Raw genomic sequence first — 18,444 nt, forward strand, 5'->3', positions numbered from 1 at the left:
AGAGAGGAAGAAGAAATCACAACGGCAAACGTGGTATACAGGAATCTCTTATTGTAATTAACAGTGGAAAATGTCCGAAGGTGAACGGAGCCCTTGTAGCTCCTATGTTTAAAAAGAGATATCAAGAAATGCCCTTAAAAAAAAGCAAAGCAAGTACCTCTCACGAAAGGGGTATCAGAGACCCAGTATCGCAGCCAGCATAAACGCAGTCCATCTTCACATCCGGCAGCGGGTGATCGCTCGTCCCTTTGTAAAAATGACAATGTAGCATCATCATGAGCACAGAAATACCCTACCAGCATGACAATACGGAATTCCATCTTCCTTGTGTCCCCACCACATCACAGGCGACCACTCGTCCACGAGGTTGGCGAGTGTCTGGAGGTGGCCGTATGCAGCCGGCTGGGGGCCACGCGGTCGGCGCAGTGCGACAAAAGTGAAGAAAGAGGCAAATATAAACAGTGCAATGCATAAGTTCCAGATCTGCGTGAGGGTGTGAAAACGTCGTAGCAGTTTTACATACGCGTAAAGTGCGAACCTGGGCAGTATACATGACTATGTACGAAATCCGTAGTGTCCCGTCAGAGGCGACGTCATGTACGGAGAATGAAAGCCCAAAAATCCAGTCTGTGATCGTCGAGGATGGTATTCAATAACACCTATAAAAGATACTAGACGGGAATGACTCACGCAGGAAAGGCTTTGTGGCAAAAAGTACAAGACAAATCGGATGAGTTAAGATAGAATTCGTTGCCGTTCTAAGTCCTTTCCTTCCGGTAGCGGACCTCCACTGCGTTTCGTCTCGAATGACATTCGCGATGAGCTCCGAGCAATGGAGCCCAAGTGTCAACGACCCCTGAATAACTGCCATGTTGACCAAGAGAAGGATCCACACCTCACCAAAATTGACACCCGGTAGATCATACGCGATGTAACTGGACTGCATATTGGGTAAGAACGACCACATTAGTGCACCCATGTTAGCATAGTCCTTGCGCTGGATATACGTGGAGAGTGCGGCCCATCCAGCGCAAGCTGCAACGATCACCCAGAGAAAAATGACAACTTTCCGGATGTTAGGGTGAGCATGCCACGCAGAGGGCTGTATATCTGATGGCTTCGCTGGACCTCCAAACGCGTCTAGGTCAGACACACAACGCATGCACCGGAAAGTAGCGGGGGTCAATTGCGTGTGATGTACCAGTGCGGCAGTCAAGTCGAAAGGTGAGGAGCTCCATGTCAATATTTTGACAGCCCGCATCCCTGACAATGCAATCATCACCTGGAGGAGGAGTGCGATGCCCAAAACGAGGAGAGATATCCCTGCGATGGCAAGATTCTGATATGTCAAGGAATAGTTGGGACATACGACGAGTGAAGCCGAGGTGTAGGATATGATGAGGAGGACAGCCGAGATACCATTAAACAGGACGCCGTTAGGGTTACACCATCCACGAGCTGCAGTCAGAAGGCGCAGATTGGTGTTGAAACGAAGCCGAGACTCTGAGGCTAGCGCGGAGCGCAATGAGATGCCGTGTGCGAGGCCTATGGACTCGGTGCATAACGTGACGATTAAGTTGAGTGCCAGGGACAATATCTCCCCCTCCAGGGGCAACGGATTAACACCCTCGCTCACTGCGGGAATGTTGGTTACGTTTACTCCGAAGACTCCGTGATTGGCTAAAGTGACAATGCCTGCAACGATGCATGAGCAGCTAAAGATACTCGAGCATGCCACTCCGACAAGGGCATTCCTGCGACTCGCCAGACTGCGGTCGTAGAAATCGGTTCTAATATCAGCAGTGAACTTCGCATCAGCTATTATTGAGTCAAGGTCCTGGTCATTCGGGAGTGCGTCATATGGAAGTAAGCTTTCATCTGTCGGTTTGGAAGACGTTGCCATGGGAGGCAGAGACAGAAAGGCCAGTCTAAAATGAAGTAAGCTCGGACTAGAAACGAAAGGAGAACTCAGTCTTCGGATTAAGAGACTCATACTACGGCAGTGCATACCTATAAATGAAAAGAGAACTATGTAGGTAGTTAGAATGAAAATATGTATCGCCAAATGCTAATACACACCTCAGCCTTCAGATTGAGATACTGAGGAGGGTTCGTTCTGGGATGCCAGAATCAGAGAAACCTGTTGAAACGGAGAACGAAAAGCGCATGTATAGAACACGTGTAGCAAAGAGTGATTGTGCAAAATACGTACGACAAATGCATTTTGCTACGATGGGCACGCAGATTAATTCTATGGCCATCATAGCTTCTGGTGCATCTGACTTCATGATGGAAAGCGGGCGCGCGACGCGGCATTTACGGGTATCCAGTGCAATGTGGCGACACTAAAAGTGCACACGTCAGGATGGTGATCACTGAAAGCCAGTCAAGCCAGACCTCCTTGTACTGTACACGTGTCCTTGCAAGATGCACAGGTTGGCTGCATCCCAGGCATGATGAATTTGTTCCTGTTAGTCAAACCCTTGCTTACAGGTGGTCTAGAAACTCACGTGGGACGACTACACCTGGGCTAGCACAGGGTCCGACATGCTCATCTCCTTATCCTCTCGCCTTCCTGCACGAACATAGCACGATACGATGGTGACCGCTGAGACACTGGTCGCCAATGTTGGGAAGCTGAATGTATGCGACCCCTGTTGTCAAAGAATAAACTCTCCTCTAACGAGTTAGAGCATCTGCACTACACCTAGTCAGAACCTGGATTTGGATACTACGTTTGATGGAGAAGCAGACTAGAGTTAAGGAGCGAGGACAAATCATGTGCTAGCTGAGTGAGAACCCCGTGAAAGCTGCGGACATTTAGCGACATGAATCATTTGAACTAACCCATCTCCACAACTTTGCTAAGGGCATCTAGATTACCAACAAGGCGCTTGAGGAAACACACTGGAGAGCACTTCCACCCAGTACCAGGTCGGGAGTGCTGAAAATGGTGTAGTATTTGCTGCGTCACAATTTAAAGAAGTGACCGTTTCAGGGTGGATCGTGAGCCCGCGAACGTTGACACGTGAAATACGGCCTTTGTAAACTCACCACGTGAAGATCCTCCTGAATGTGTGCCTCAATTATAAGCACACATTCAGGTTGCCTCGTTCTTAAGGGCTCTGGTCTGAGAACCGACGTCGCATTCTCTCTTGTCCCCTGCGCTCATCCCGATCTGTGCGTCGTTCGACGATTTTTGTCCACCCCATGCACCCACCTCCCTATCTTATACTCCAGCGTGTTTTGGTCTGGATTCGTTTTTCTTCGGATTCTTTAAGGGTCTATGCACATTTTCAGACCAATCACGCTCTCGGCGAAGGTCCTGCGCTGGCCCAGCAAAACCAGACATTCCCACACACAAACCGAATCAATTTCTGACCAAACTTCGTCAGACCTGATTCATTTTTACAAAGCTCTCACCTCTTTCATAGCAGTCTAGCTGTTTATCTCTCCATAGTAATCTCGTTACTTCGCTCACTCATCTCTGTATTCAATATTACTCTCTCCTTACTAATATTGAATTCTCTCATCTTCACCTCGATTGAGCGATAGTACAAAGGACTCCTGTAGTCCATTGCGTGAACCAAAATTTCGAAATACAAATAAATAGATTGACTGCTCTTTCGCGCCTTTGAAAATTTTCGAGAACGTTATCACTCAAGGCTTGTATTGATTTTCATGTGGCATAATGGCGGAAAATGAATGAGGTTTTTGTAGGATGGAACTCCCCACCCTCAAAACTTATCTGCTGGATAGGAGCGTGACGCATAATATGCACGACCACTGTTGCAACATCTGAAGTAATCTCACAGCCGTCCACACATTTAGCAAATCAAGTCAATTTGCGATGCATCTAGATTCTTGGACCAACTTTCCATATGCCTAGCTAATATAGTTTGAATTTAACTCATACAATTGATCCTTCCAGATGCACGCTCATGGTTAAATTATAAAATTGTTCATTATCTGCACAGTAAAGAGATAGTTCGACAGAGGCAGTATATGTATTGGCATCTGCCAGTAGTACTTTGTTGGCTATCTCGGGTGTAAGCAAGTAGAATGCTGAGCACTACCGGCTTGAAATTACCTAATTTGGTAACAGGTGCGGTGTATACCTCGTGTAGCCATTAGTTCGGTTTAGAGCAATTAGTTTTGTTTCAAACGCCATGGACAATTTTCCTGACGGGGTCTCCGCGCCAGACCTTACTACATTGTCTTACGACGAATCCGTTCCGTACGAATCACAAGTTCCCACTCATCCATCCAATGATCCAGAGCGGGCCACGTTACTCAACCGCATAGGGAACACCAAAGTGTACCTTCTCTCTGACACTGCCCAGGCAAGATTTGCCAAGGTGCGCTAATAGTATGTCAACTTCAGCTTTCAGAAAACGACCCTGACATGGGAGTCTGTCCCCGCTTGACCCTGAAGCGCAAGCACACAGAGGGGGACGATGACGACGACGTAGATATGGAAGAAGGTGAAGACGGGTTTAGCTTCCGTGTTTGGCATGTAACTTACCCACTGCTACCAATTAGAAACCACCCTGACTTTAAGAGCAAATGCTTTGCTACTCACTGGCACCCCAATTTCCCACCTGCCCACCACCCGGATCTTTGCATATGCCACCCATTTCGACACGCACCCCATAGCCCTTGAATGGCTCGACGACAATAGCTGCATCCTCGTTTATGAATCAACTGCCTCTGCGCGTACTGCACATCGGTACCTCCAAAAATCTGCTACAGAGGATATGGATGCAGATGGCTTCATTACGGCAAAACCCATTCCAATTACCATATGGCCACCAGAAGAGCGAATAACCAAGAGCCTGGGTAAAGGTCAAGGGCTGAAAGGTGTCATACGCATGCGTTGGGCTAAGGTCGATGACGTGAAGAAGAAGGGTGCAAAGAAGGAAAGCGAGTTCTATAAGAAGTATGGAAAAACGGCCGGGAAAGAGGATGATGGAGGGGAAGTATCGCAGAAGAGAAGGAGGAGAGATGATCCAACTGTACGAAGCCGGTTGGATGATGATGCGTTTCTTGGAGCCGATAGACCTTCCAAAATGCGTTCCGACTATGTGGGTGGGTCGTGCAAAACCATGGAGCGCACGTCTTCTGCGTCCAATTCTTCAGACCTAAAAAATCGCATTTCTGCGCCGTTGCCGCGCCGCGCGAGGGGTCAATTTGCGGACCGATTAGCTGGCTCTCCAACTGACACTGAAGAAGACTGGCGTAGAGCGAGGGGTCGAGGGAGAAGAATTCCGCGCCCACATAGAACGCAGCAAGACCTTGATGATGAGCTAGACGTTTTCTTGAACGAGAAGGAATAGTACCTTCTATGTGGGTCACCATCTGTGGTACGCACGTTTGCTCGTTACGTTCTTAATTCCCTGCTAAGGACGATCCGCGTTTCATCTTGTCTTGGACTTCTTACCGCTCATCGCATATTTTGTAGCAGTTCTTAGTGGTGTAAAAATATTCGCTTACATTGCGTATTGACTGTGTGTAATTTATGCTGTTGCTACAGGGCTCATGTGGAGCGTGTTCTGTGGCGAAGTGGTGCGCAGTCGTAGCTTCCACCTGAAGATTGCATGTCGAATGCTAAACATGTTCAAACGAGCTGGCTAACACTATCACCTTTCTGATTGCAGCCTCACCCAAATCGTGTTCGGCGGATCCCATCAGGATTTCAACTTGGTGTAGCGCCACCGTCGGGCCCCGTCATTATCACTGCAATTGCATTCTCGTAATTAATGAAACGCAACTTGACCGATTCAGTTACAACTGTACGAGTCATCATGGACCACAACGTTGACGACGATATCCTGCGCAATCTGGAAGCGGGTCTATATCCTCAACGACGCCATACCCGAGATATGTCCCACTCTGACTCTTGGTTAACTAATATGAAGAACAGCTTTACGCGACCCGCCCTTGGCATTTTTCAAAACCAAGTTTCAAGTAACCAGCATGGTGTACCAGGCTACTCGGAAGATGACGATGGCATTTGCACGCGAACGACAAAGACCTGACCGGGATGAAAATCATGTTCCAAATGGATTGCAGCAAACAGACTGGAGTGTCATGTGTCTCCCCCAGCATTACCACGCCCCCTACTCATTTCTATTCTGAATCACCTATTGTATCGTTACCCTCTGCAACTTCAAGCAATACCCCTCCGCTCACTCCGGATTGTTCCATTGGTATCCTGCATTCTACGTCACTGGAGATCGCCAACACCCAGTCCGGCCTCTCGTTTCCTTTGCATATTTCACCTAAGAGTCCGACACCTCCCCTAGCAGCTGAGCATAAATGCTCCATCAATGAAGGGGAAATGCCAGAGCGCCCTTGGGTGAGCTGTGCTATAATTCTTATATCACAGCTAATTCCTGATTTGCTGTGTCAATGAGTGTTTCGACGATCTTATAGCTGATATCACCTTTGATTCACTGCAAAATGCCCAGCCACCGTGGCTAGATGAAGAATTCAAGAATGGTACTGGCTTGACTATGCGCTGAAACTCAGCCGAGATGGCCGTCGCTCCTGTGAAGTGAGCGCCGTGCAGCTGGAGAGTCTTGCGAGGTATGTTGATCGCATATATTCACATTTATGATGTTTGACTCCCCTTTTGTTTGGAAAGAGTCGCGAGTCTTCTATGACACTCTATACATGCGAAGTGTTTCCCCCGTTTCATACCCAGGAAGACGAAGAACGATACCGCTGGAAACGGAAGCACAGAAGTCAAGGTAGAAAGAGACGCGCCAGAGAAGACAAACAATATCCCGACCTCTTTCCAAAGTTATTTGATGCGGGCGGGCTTCAAGTCAGTGAACGGTAGTGGGTGCGTCCGGTTCGGTGGTTAATGGCTTGTGTGGTCTCAGTTTCAGAAGACGTGTACTGATATTGAGTCGGCAGGACTATAGCAACGGACTCGGATGAAGCCAGGGCGATCCCGCTCGTCGGATAGAACTGAAGGCCTGCACGTATGACTCAGACTACGGAACAGTTTTGTGGAATAAGTCAATGCGGATTACTGATTTTGTGATCGCCCCCGATTGGGTATCGATGAAATGGACGGTCATGCGTGAGCGCCATATAAAGTGGAGTACAATATATGTGCGGTATACGCGGTGCATCAGAGCTGGGGGAACATGTTATACTTACTCTGGGTATAGACTTTGAAGGTCGTTTAAGGGATAGGCTTTATGACAGTGTTTACGAGGACCTTGTTAATTCCAGTAATGACTCGGGGGTCGCGGGTTTCGAGAGAGATGCAAGATGTGTAAGCGCCGCCTCGTCCTTGATGTGTTCGAACTTCTGGCGAGTTTGAATGAAAATGAACGTCACGGTTAAGAATGTTATCATGTAGTTCCAATAGATTGGATCTGATTCCATTGGACTGTTCATCTGGCCTGGTCGGAGTCCAAGGCTCATAACCTGATAGACTAGAACGGAGAGGCCAGCTCAGCAGGAGTGTGAACAATGCTATGGCATCAAGTACCTAGAACGGTGAGACTGGCTCAGCGAGAGTGTGAATAACGCTGAGGTGTAAGTCAGTGACTGCAAAAGACGTGCAAAAAAAAAACGTAAACTTGCATAACTAACCAGTGGCTTGTGACAATGGTGATACGACAAAGGAACTGTGCAGTAGGTGATGGGATGCAGGGGAAGGTACGATGCACATGGCAAGAAGAAGACACGCACCAATAACATCTGACTCATGGTTCAATATTGATACCAAGGGGTGAGCTGCAAGCAGCCAAGGTGTATGGTCACCCGTTCACGGCGTTGCACAACCGAGGTAATGAGGAGGGAAAGCATGCGGGCCGCGTGCTACGGAAAGACCATTACACATCTAAACTGTGCGCACGAAGAGTGAGACCGTCTAGACGAGCACCCTCAAAATCAGAATAAACTCACTTGTCATTTGCTGTAAGCCAGTAGGAAGGGGTCAGCTTCGAGGTCCTGCGGCCAGGTAAGTGGTGCCCCAAACGAAAGTGTTAAGTTCTTCATTCTCGAGACGAACATCTGATCCCTATAAGACGACGGTACAGTCTACGGAGGAATCAGAAGATTCAGGACACAAATCGACGACACGAAGAATATAAAAAACCCAAGGCAAGAAGAAAACATATGACTGTGCGAACAACGAAAAGCCTGTCGAGAATTATACTAACCATCGACGACAGGAGCGCGCGCAGGGTCAGAAGTCGACTCGACCGTGACAGCCGCCCCGTTGCGGTTGAAAACAGAACGCGGCATATTGCAATCTGAATTATACAGAAAAGACAACGATATGGTGGAACCAGGGCGCAAATCGTCGACACGATTAATAGTAGCAAGAATATTAGTGAAAGAACCATTTGAGGGACTTTGCAGAAAACAGATGGTCGACGTCGGACAAAGATCAGATCTCTGTCAACACTCGCAGGCTCGCAGTCCGCTCTGAAACGGCCACCAATCTACAATCGTGCTAGCAAAGGATCGTCAATGCCATGCTCGCACAAAGCACATTGACGTGTGTTTTCTTTTCATTAGTTGGGTCATAGAAGGCGAGATGTTCATAAATGATGCACTGCTTCGAATGATATGGTGAACGATCGAGTGTGAAAGGTTATGATTGCTATTGGCAGCAAGTCAGGAACGATGTTCACAGGCACTGTACGAGGCTGCGGCAGGCAGATGTCGTCCTTGAGTAAGTATGTACGACGGGTGAAGCAGTGAGTAAGGCCGAGAAGCGACATCTGTGCAAGGTCGTAATGTGTTCGCAAGGCGTCAAATAGGGAGCCAACATCCGTTGGGCACGACTCAGTTGTTGTTGGTGCAATCGGAGTACTAGATAATGGGAACGGACCCACACCTTGTGTGCTGACTGCTGTTGCGACGGCAGGGTAAAATAATCAGTGGATCGACGGGCAGGCAGAGCTCTGGCCGGAAAATCCCGAAAGACGTTGGCACACACCTGCACGCGGAGTCTGCGTCAAGCCCATATAGACTGCCCAATTCCTGAACATCCTCTAAAACAGTTGTTCAAATTTGAGCTTCCCATCATACGTTATTTTCTATGGCGAAGATAAAAACATCTACACCATCCCCAGATCACCGGTTTACTTTTAGCGAAGACGAAGAAACAAATAGCAACGATGGTGCTTCCTCCTCAAAGGTACATTCATCTGACGAGCATGACGATCGCGGAATAAGTCAGGGAATGGAAGTTGAGGGGTTCGCTGGTCCGAAGATAGTCCAGCCTTTGACACCTGAGGCTCTGGCAAAATTCAATGCTGCGCAAGCTCGCACTGGCGTAATCTACATCTCACGAATACCTCCTGGCATGCGTCCTGCCAAAGTACGGCATTTAATGAGTGCCCATGGTGAAGTGGGGAGAGTGTATCTCCAACAAGAAGGTGTGTCTGCTCTTCACCATGGTATTGCACACTAATTGGATTTTGTCAAGACGCCAAACGTGCATACCTCCGCCGAAAGTTTACGTCCACCAAAAAGCCGCATTTCACTGAAGGCTGGGTGGAGTTCAAAGATAAAAAGGTCGCAAGATCTGTGGCTGAGATGCTAAACGCGCAGCCGATCGGCGGTAAGAAGGGTACTCGTTGGCGAGATGATGTGTGGACTATGAAGTACCTCCCCAAATTTAAATGGAACATGTTGACTGAGCAAATAGGTGCGTGTTTCTACTTCATGCATGAACACGCGGGAAACTCATTGCAACCTCAGCGCATGAAGCTGCTATTCATACAGCTAAGCTGCGCGTCGAGCTTGCACAGTCGAAGACGGAACAACGCGATTACCTCAAGAATGTAGAACTCGCACGAGTATTGGACAAGCGTAACGAAAAAAGAAAGGAAAAGGGTTTAGGGCCACTTGAGCTGAAGCGCCCAGCTGAGGTCAGTAAAGAAGAGGAGCCTCGAAAAAGATTGAAGTACACGGATGATACTCAACTTAATAGTGTACTTGGTAGCATATTTTAGTTTCAAGCTATATTGCAATGATGTTAATGTCCAACATGAGTTTAATTAGTGCACGGGCCAGCCGACGGCATGGGATAAAATTTAATCGGCGCGTGAATGGGGAAAGGAAGAGAACTCGGTTGACGGAAGCAACGACTTACATCGCGACATTGTCGACAAAGGTTTGAGTTGGTCAACTGGCACGGTTGGTCTCAAAAACTCACAGTCTCGCGATCCAAGAGGTCTGTCTGTCCTTCTACATCATGCTCGGCTCTCTCTCCTCAAACCTCCATCCTTGCCGTGGAATATCGTCTCTGATTTCTCTCTCAGTTCTTTAATACTTCTAAAGATATTATAATGTCTTCCTGGCCTGCTCCTGCTTACCCTCCGCCTCGTCGCTCGCGTTCTCGCTCCCCTCCTCGTGGTCATCCTCGACCACCATATCCAGACACTGGGTATCCTCCGGACCAGTACAGAAGTGGAGGTGGCTGGGATCCACATGAGAGGGATAGGGAGAGAGCATGGGTTGAGTATGAGCGAGATAGAACCGGATATGACCACACTCGTCGCAGAAGCCGCAGTCCGCCACCGGACGATAGTACGAAAATTTCTTTATACTTTATTTCATGACAGCATATTGACTAGCCCAATTTGTATAGCCAGAAAACGACGCAGGTCCGTTTCACCTTACGACAGGGAAAGGGAGCGATATGACCCACGCCCGCGTTATGGCGATGATTATGGTGTTTCGGTTGCGTTAAATCGTTTTCTCATTTCTGACCTCAATCTAGATGCGCATTCGCGGGTATACAGCTATAGGTCTCCCCCCAGAGCTCAATTTGCGCCCCCGTATCCTCCTCGCAGGGCACCCGCAGACCCGCGTACACTCGACCACCCAGCAACCCTGAAGCAATATGCCGAATGGTTTAGATACGCCTTCCCTCAACAAGCTTCCGATGAGGATGCTGCTGACAAGGCAGCGGAACAAGAAGCCGGCGATGGTTCCAAGCCTCGCAATGGCATTCGTTCTCGTTGGGAGAAATACAAGAAGGATTTTGTCGCAACTCAGGTTAGTCGCCGTCAATCTCTCAAGCGTACTGTGTGTACTGCGTGGCATATCGTGTCCTTTGCCGTCGTGGGTTTTGTGAAGCAGCAGCTGAACGTCTTTTGTTATGTATGTAGTTGCAGACCATGTTTGATCACCATAGGAAATCCCCGTGGTTTGCAGAGAAGTATGACCCAGCTCCGGAGTTCGTTGCTCTACGCCGTCGTGTTCGAAAGGAAGGTTGGAGAGGGCGATTAAACACGTTTCTGCTAGACCTCGAGTCGGGCAAGTTTGATCCTGACTTGAGCGAGCCTGAAACAGACACAATTTCTCCCGTTAAGGAGACAGTCGAGGCTAGTGAGGATACGAAGACTGGTGGCGATGATGACATGCAGTTTAACCTCGACGCTGAGGACGATGCTGGTGAACAGGAGCCTAGCCGTGCTGAGGCCAACGGGAAAACTGTGAATGACAACAAGCGCAATAATCGTGGCGAAGAGATTGCTGTCGCTCCAGAAGGCAACCAGGTCATGATTCGGACTATTCCGCCTGACATCGGTCGTGTGAAGCTGGAGGAGGTAAGTGTAGTCGTCCTATAGTGATTATAAGAGCTCATTGGGACTTTGCAGGCATGTAGTAAGGTGCCAGGATACATGTACCTAGCGCTCGGCGACCCCCTTCAGAAACGCAACTACTATCGTGCTGGCTGGATCAAGTTCTGTGACGATGCTGATATGACAGTTGTTATGACTGAGTTGACTGATAAAAAGGTGAAGATCTCTGTTCCGTACCGCGTGGCTTTCGTTGACGTGACGTGATAGATTGAAGGCTTCAAGCTTCATGTTGCTCACACCGTTAAGCCCTTTGTAAACAGAATTCGCTATGTCCCAGAAGTCGCCAGTAAGCCAGACCGCATCGAGAAAGACCTTGCGAACGCAAAGCTCTTGGCCTCTATTTTAGAGGAAGAAGCTGCAGCACTACGCCATTTTAATCCAGCAGGGCATGAGTCCTCGGCAACGAACGGAGATGCAAAACCCGTGGATGCTGTGATGAGTGATGCACATGCAGACCATGAGGACGATGAGGAACCAAAAGAATCCGGATCTGAGGCTATAGAACGGAGGATAGAGAAGATTATGGCAGACCTTCGCGACCAGGGAGCGGTTGATGAAAAAGTCATGGAAGCAAAGAAAGTATGTGTGATCTGATGCGCTCTCTTCATTGTTACTGACTTTCGCTCTCTTGGCTTTTTTTAGGCTGTTATTTCCCTGGACTTATATCTTGCCTACCTTCGAGCAGCGTTTCACGCATGCTACTACTGCGCTGTTGTGACCGATCATCTTGAAGAATTGCAGCGTAAGTGCTTGCAGCACGTGAGGAAACCTCTGTCCAAGTCACTGCTTGAGGAGGTCAAGGCTGCTGAGGCTGAGAAAGAAAAAAAGGAAAGGGACGATGAGAAAGAAAGTGATGCACCTTTACCCCCTAAGCCAACCGAGAACAGAGACTGGAAGCGCAATGGTAAGCTTCCGGCATCTTTCAAAGTCAATTTGGTTAATTACGTGGAGCAGATGAGCGCTGGTTGGAGTGGTTTGATGGCAAGATTGCGCTGCTGATCAATCGCAACGACCTGGACCCGCGTGAGTATGGTGGCAAAAGTTACGACGAGTGCGTGCCTCTTTTGATCTCAGATGATTGGAAATGTCATTCTCGTTGCAGGGAGCTAAGCAAAGCGGTTGAGCAATACATCAAGCAGGAAGATGAGGGCAGGTTCCGGTGCAAGACTTGCCAGAAGCTCTTCAAGGCTACCTCGTTTGTCGAGAAGCATGTCGCGAACAAGCACCCTGAACTTGTGAAACAGCTCGACGAGGTAAGCATGTTTAATCTCGTCTTCTTTCGGCATCTCACGGTCGCCGGATTTTCAGGTCCCTTACTTCAATAATTTCGCGCTGGACCCACATAGAATCCAGCCGTTCACACACCCACCTCCTATCACCGGGAACAGCCAGCCTCCCCCCCAAGCGTTCGGTATTCAAGGACACGCGGTGGTATACCCGCCTCCCGACTTTGGCCGGCCGAATCCATATCTTACTTATCCTCCTGCGTTCCCTCCGCCACCCTATGGAAACAATGGTCACTGGGATCATTTCGGATATCAATACGGGCCTCCAGGTCTATTTCCTGCTCCACCACCTATCCGAAGGGATGAAGCGACCACCGCTCGCAGGCTCAGTGATCGTATTAGCGGCTATGCCCCCAATCTGGAGCAGCCGATGGAGGTTACAATTCCCGCTAATGCCGGACTTCCCGCTAAGCCACAAGTTACTATGGACCTTGGTCAGCCTGCAGCGGATATTGGTAGGAAAGGTCGTCGAGGAGCCACGAGCTCAGGTCCACCGCCACCTCCGCCACCCGATGCGAAGGAAGATCCCAGGGCTGCTGGGGGCAAGAAGGTCAGCTACCACGACATGGACTCGGTTGCTGAAGGAGATGTCGAGTTGACTTACTGATGTGATGATGCATACGTGATATAACTTCTCTGCGCTTCGCAATATATTTTGGTGATTATGTCGCATGTTGGGAAGCGTCTTCCTCAGAAGCGCCGAGGAGGAACTCGTGCACTGGATAGAGCGTGGCAAGCACTTATAATATTGAGAGAGATCACAAAAACAAATTAGAAAGCCAAAAAGGGTGATGGCTCAAAAAGGGCGAATGTTGCGGTTAGTGTAGCACTGTATCATTCCTCCCTGACCCTTGCCTGTCCCTGGCTTATTAACTCCCTTGTCTCGTAAACTACCTATTTCTGTGTCCCTTCTGCACAATCATTCCAGTTCGAAACTTGGACTACAAGTCGGGTGCTGTTGCACAACTCCTGACTCTACGGCACCGTGATCATCAATGAGTGGGGTCAAACCTATTATTGCACATCGTCTACCGGCATCCGTTCTTGTCAATGAAGAAGGATTGATAGCGCCAGAAGCCATTGGCCCGAACAAGTTTGCGGTAACGTGGTCTGCTGAACCTCCCCCTCCTGTACTTGCACCTCTTGTACAAGCTGCAGAGCGCCAAGTTGTCCTCAGTTCGTCTGACGGGGAATCTGATTTCTCAGAGAAAGATCTCTGCTCGTTGGGAGAGAAGCAATCGCCGGCCGAGCTTTCTGACGAATTTGAAAGTTCGGTGAGCCAACGCATTCGGCTTCAGCAACTCACTCCTCACCACCACGATGAAAATCCGATTATTCCACGTTTTTCTCGCGCAACCTCCATGCCTCTGCCATCACAGCTAGAACATCTAAAAAATCCCCGCAGGACCGCGTCTACTTCGCCCGAACAGCCTAGTCAAGCCCTTCCCACAGATGCCACCGTCGAATCCTCTCGGTTCCACGAACTTTCATTGGAACTCGCGGACTCTGTTCAGATGGTTGTTCAGACGCTTTTACAGGTCTCACCAACACAAATCCTTGACCCGGCGAAAGAGCAATTTGCAGCTTGCTCTCTCTCAGTCCCCACCGCCTGCATGTCTGCCGTATTCACGACGATGAAAAACCTCAATTACATTTCTGCGAATATGTCAGATCTATGTGCTGATACCTTCAACCCTGCTCATTCCAGCAATTCTACTTCGAAAGCCCGCCGATTAACTCTGCCTGGACCACCTGTCACTGCAGCTACCGACTTCGATATTGGGGAGATGCTGCAAGGAGTTGGAGATGCATCGAGTGGGAGGGCTGCTGAAGTTGGTGTGGATCTGGTCTTATTCCATAGTGACGTTGGGATGAGGCACATTGCGGTCAAGGGGGTAGAGTGCGGAATATCTAACGTGCTAACGCATGTGAGTGGGCGCGTTGCAGTTCGAGTCCCAGTCTCACAACCTGCAGGTCGTCCGTCAAATCATCAATACTACATGCCATGGTGACTCCATTGACTTGGGCCTTAGTATCGCTTCGTCAAGCTCTTTGGGCTCAAATATGTCACCCTTCACAGAGAGACCAAATTCGACAGCCAGCGGTGTCTCTTCGCCCATTCCCATAGACGAGGACGAAACTTTGCACTGCACATTCGAAATCCATCACCGTTTCCATTCGCTGGATGTGCCGACGGATGACATGACGCCTACCAAAACAAGCCCTTCTGGCGTTCCAGAGCGCCCAGAGCCGAACTTTGATTCAATGCTATTCCGCAGGTTACTTCTTCGATGCGGCGCAACGCTTTCATCTGAGGTCTCTGATGACATAACTTCAAGAAGGACGTATGAAGTCAAGCTTGAACTTCAGCGCGGTTCGCTAGATGCGATTACTGCTAAATCCTCTGCATCATCCGAACAATCTCATGCGCTTCTCAGTGGGGTTCGGTTAGGAATGGAGCCGTCTCTTGAAGAGCTTGCTCAATTCGCTGAAACTTTGCGCGGAAAGAAAGTCACCTTGTATGCAAGCACCGCAAGTTCCTTTGCACACCACCTGACGAGCTATCTCACTGCTTGGGGTTTGGATGTTAGTCACGTATCGTCAGAGGCCGACGTCGATGGCAGCCCAGGCACCAACGAAGCTCCTGCTCCTCCTATGCCGAGAACGTGGATCACAAGAGCCTCGAGCCCATCCGTGAACGGCACTCCACGCTTAGCTCCGTCGTTGTCATTTGTAATGATCGATGACGATGTCTCCATCCTTCGGGAGAGGTTGCGCAAGTACAGAGCAGAGCAGCCAATACCTCTCAGCCTTCACTCTCGGAAACGACCTTCTCTAGCTGCTCACCATCGCCCAAAGTCGTCACCACAAGTAGCCCGTACTCTAGGCTTCGGATCACAGGTCCCACCGCAACAAACACCCGTAGTAGTTGTTCATTTCACCAGCCTAGCCAATTACAAATTGGTCAAGGAAATCATACAATGCGATCTCGCTTCTCACTCCTATTCAGCATGTCCACCCGAAGTTATGATTATTCCTAAGCCCGCGGGTCCACGCAGGTTCCTCACTGCGCTGCACACTGCTGTTACTAAGCCTATCATCGATCCATTCTTTGCCCCAATTGCTACCTCACCACTGAGCCCTGGTTCGCACAGTTCTCCTTTCTTCAATTTAACTCAGACAAGCCCAAAATCCCCTTCTCGCCCGTCGAATTCATCACGGACCAACTCTGAGAAATCTTCGCGATCTGCAAGGGACAGTACAAGTGAACATCCCTCACACGCACCTCCTTCACCCCTCGGTCTCGCGGATAATATGGAGTATTTCCCTGAAACTCATAGCCCTGTAAGGCTTGGTCAGACACCATCCTCCGGACTTGTAATTTCGAGCCCGGACGGACAGCCAACAGGCATCATCTTCCAACCGCGTGCAAAATCTACGAAGCCTATCACACCATCACCCAATAGTGTTGCAGTATTATCCAGTTCCGAACGGCTACGAGGGACCTCCTCCCGCCGCCTATCGGACGGTGAACAGAAGAAGCAAGGTCAATCGCCACTCTCGTTTGCGTCTTTGCACTCCAATACACCTCCCCCTCGGCGAGCAGCATCTCCTAACGAGGGCTTCACCCCAATCTCTACTACGCCCAACGGAAAGGGTAAACGAGCAACCTCCCCCCAGGTAGATGAACTTGCCCCCCCATCACCGGTATCTCCCCCATCGCGTAACACAAGCGTGGTCGATCTAAGGAAGGCTTCTTCCCCTCCAAGTTCTCCAGTAGTGCCGGACCCTCAACCTAGTGTGCTCGCGCGAAGACTAGGAAGGCGAGCAACCCATGATACGAAACCTTCGACAACCCCCACTGCGTTGGGGAAAGCAGGCAAAATTCAACCTGATACAAGCATCATACCTCCAATTAGCGTGCTCATCGTTGATGGTATGGGCTTCAAATCTTATCATACATCGCGCTAATCGGTTGGACCAGATAATCCAATCAATCAGACCATTCTGTCAACCTTCATGAGGAGGAAAAAGATCAAGTATGACGTGGCCAAGAATGGAGAAGAAGCTGTGCAGAAGTGGCAAAATGGCGGGTTTCACTTGATTTTGGTATGATGTTCCCTCGTACGACAAATTTATCAAGCTGATGCGTTAAATTAGATGGACATCCAAATGCCTGTTATGGACGGCATACAAGCGACGAAAGAGATTAGAAGATTAGAGAGTTTGACAGCTTCTTCAGGCTACACTCCAGGCACACCCCTATCTGACACACTTTCAGAAGGGGCATTCTCCGATTCTCGAGCTTCAGCATCGCCCTACCGTTCCGCCGTCATTATCGTAGCTCTCACGGCCTCATCCCTCCAGAGCGACAGAGTGGCAGCCCTTGCGGCAGGATGCAACGATTTCCTGACCAAGCCTGTGTCCTTGGAGTGGCTAAACAACAAGATTATCGAGTGGGGGTCGATCAAGGCTTTGCAAATGTGGGCCGACCTGCGACCTGAGGTGGTAAAAACCATCTCGACTGAGCAGACTGCTCAAGCCCAGCTTGTAGCTCGTCGACTTCACGTTCCCGAGGGTCGAATGACTCCAATCAGTTCTCTGAGCAGATCGCCATCAAAAGCTAGGGGGACAAAAGCGATCCCCTTGTTGAACCTGGTTCTGGACCTACTGCTAAGCTCACGGTCCCGAAAGGAGAGGACCAGCCAACATCGAAACCAGCAAAGTGACTTGCCTGATAATGATTCCCCTGGATCATCTCCTTCTTCCGAATCTTCTGACTCCTTTGAGCAATCTGGTGAGTTCCTTCTTCTATTTCTGCGTTTCTTTCACTTAGATCGGCGATTTCAGGAGAGAATACCGTATCACTCCCTGGTGTGCTGGCTGAAACATATTTGAAAAATCAACATTAATTATTTTATAGCCGCTCATAATCATGACACGGATGATACGGTCACCCAATCTGAATCTACGACTGCCAAGGATGCGCACACGCCGACAGGTATTTTGTTCCCACCTGGAATGCCGCTGGATTTGGTTTAATATGTTTCACAAGATGGGGAGGAATGCCATGAAAGCTCATCGGAAAGGTCATATGCGACTGCAAGTGAAACGTCAGCAAATGCTTCCGAATTCCAAGATGCGCCGACATCACCCCAATGACTACGTTGGGCGACCTTTGGAAGCTTTGCGAGGCTGGCCGCGCCTATGGTCTTACCATTATATCTGAGGGTCGCCGCGTTCTTCCGTAAATATGTGTATACCTTGTCATTTTCTCGTTCGTGTTGATCACTAAGCGTTACATGTTTTATCTTGGGTTTTATGGGGTTATTTGGCAATTGTCTTTCGACTACCATTAGTGGGTTATGACAGCATCGATGCGATGGTGGCTATCTTCTCACCGTTGGGCAATAGAGTGATTCGGAAGATGCCTGAATTTGACAAGTTGCGGGAATTGCGTGAAGGGTGTGCTTGGCAACATGGCTTTTTACAAAAAGCAAGCAATGTATTGAGAGTAATAGTCTGTAGGT

The 18,444-nt window shown here is 49.2% G+C and overlaps 6 protein-coding genes across 6 annotated transcripts; 4 read left to right on the top strand and 2 right to left on the bottom strand.

Moving 5' to 3' along the window:
- Positions 1 to 15: 15 nt before the first annotated feature.
- BJ212DRAFT_556853 (uncharacterized protein) lies at positions 16 to 2,353 on the bottom strand. Its single transcript, XM_041343505.1, has 6 exons — positions 2,080 to 2,353; positions 691 to 2,028; positions 539 to 627; positions 297 to 483; positions 158 to 246; positions 16 to 102 (listed from the first exon to the last, which is right to left on the bottom strand). The coding sequence occupies exons 2-5, from the start codon at positions 2,006 to 2,008 to the stop codon at positions 161 to 163; spliced, it is 1,680 nt and encodes a 559-aa protein (XP_041189794.1). The 5' UTR covers positions 2,009 to 2,028; positions 2,080 to 2,353; the 3' UTR covers positions 16 to 102; positions 158 to 160.
- A 1,798-nt stretch (positions 2,354 to 4,151) lies between these two features.
- On the top strand, positions 4,152 to 5,614 carry BJ212DRAFT_1375107 (uncharacterized protein). The gene is made up of 4 exons (XM_041336428.1): positions 4,152 to 4,358; positions 4,436 to 4,484; positions 4,543 to 5,363; positions 5,465 to 5,614. Exons 1-3 carry the CDS (start codon positions 4,170 to 4,172, stop codon positions 5,334 to 5,336), a joined length of 1,032 nt encoding a protein of 343 aa, XP_041189795.1. The 5' UTR covers positions 4,152 to 4,169; the 3' UTR covers positions 5,337 to 5,363; positions 5,465 to 5,614.
- Positions 5,615 to 7,414: 1,800 nt separating this feature from the next.
- On the bottom strand, positions 7,415 to 7,870 carry BJ212DRAFT_556864 (uncharacterized protein). The gene has a single exon (XM_041343506.1). It carries the CDS (start codon positions 7,726 to 7,728, stop codon positions 7,492 to 7,494), a length of 237 nt encoding a protein of 78 aa, XP_041189796.1. The 5' UTR covers positions 7,729 to 7,870; the 3' UTR covers positions 7,415 to 7,491.
- A 1,085-nt stretch (positions 7,871 to 8,955) lies between these two features.
- Positions 8,956 to 10,034, top strand: BJ212DRAFT_1375119 (uncharacterized protein). The gene is made up of 3 exons (XM_041336429.1): positions 8,956 to 9,410; positions 9,461 to 9,682; positions 9,736 to 10,034. Exons 1-3 carry the CDS (start codon positions 9,071 to 9,073, stop codon positions 9,987 to 9,989), a joined length of 816 nt encoding a protein of 271 aa, XP_041189797.1. The 5' UTR covers positions 8,956 to 9,070; the 3' UTR covers positions 9,990 to 10,034.
- A 63-nt stretch (positions 10,035 to 10,097) lies between these two features.
- Positions 10,098 to 13,678, top strand: BJ212DRAFT_1375127 (uncharacterized protein). Its single transcript, XM_041336430.1, has 10 exons — positions 10,098 to 10,566; positions 10,628 to 11,037; positions 11,151 to 11,591; positions 11,643 to 11,783; positions 11,835 to 12,206; positions 12,270 to 12,531; positions 12,582 to 12,678; positions 12,730 to 12,880; positions 12,936 to 13,449; positions 13,518 to 13,678. The coding sequence occupies exons 1-10, from the start codon at positions 10,326 to 10,328 to the stop codon at positions 13,523 to 13,525; spliced, it is 2,637 nt and encodes an 878-aa protein (XP_041189798.1). The 5' UTR covers positions 10,098 to 10,325; the 3' UTR covers positions 13,526 to 13,678.
- Positions 13,652 to 18,126, top strand: BJ212DRAFT_557055 (uncharacterized protein). The gene is made up of 6 exons (XM_041343507.1): positions 13,652 to 14,841; positions 14,888 to 16,850; positions 16,899 to 17,023; positions 17,075 to 17,711; positions 17,765 to 17,788; positions 17,838 to 18,126. The coding sequence occupies exons 1-6, from the start codon at positions 13,909 to 13,911 to the stop codon at positions 17,954 to 17,956; spliced, it is 3,801 nt and encodes a 1,266-aa protein (XP_041189799.1). The 5' UTR covers positions 13,652 to 13,908; the 3' UTR covers positions 17,957 to 18,126.
- The last annotated feature ends 318 nt before the right edge of the window (positions 18,127 to 18,444 follow it).

Source organism: Suillus subaureus (genome assembly GCF_016647635.1).
Source record: "Suillus subaureus strain MN1 chromosome Unknown BJ212scaffold_30, whole genome shotgun sequence".
Lineage (NCBI taxonomy): Eukaryota > Fungi > Basidiomycota > Agaricomycetes > Boletales > Suillaceae > Suillus > Suillus subaureus.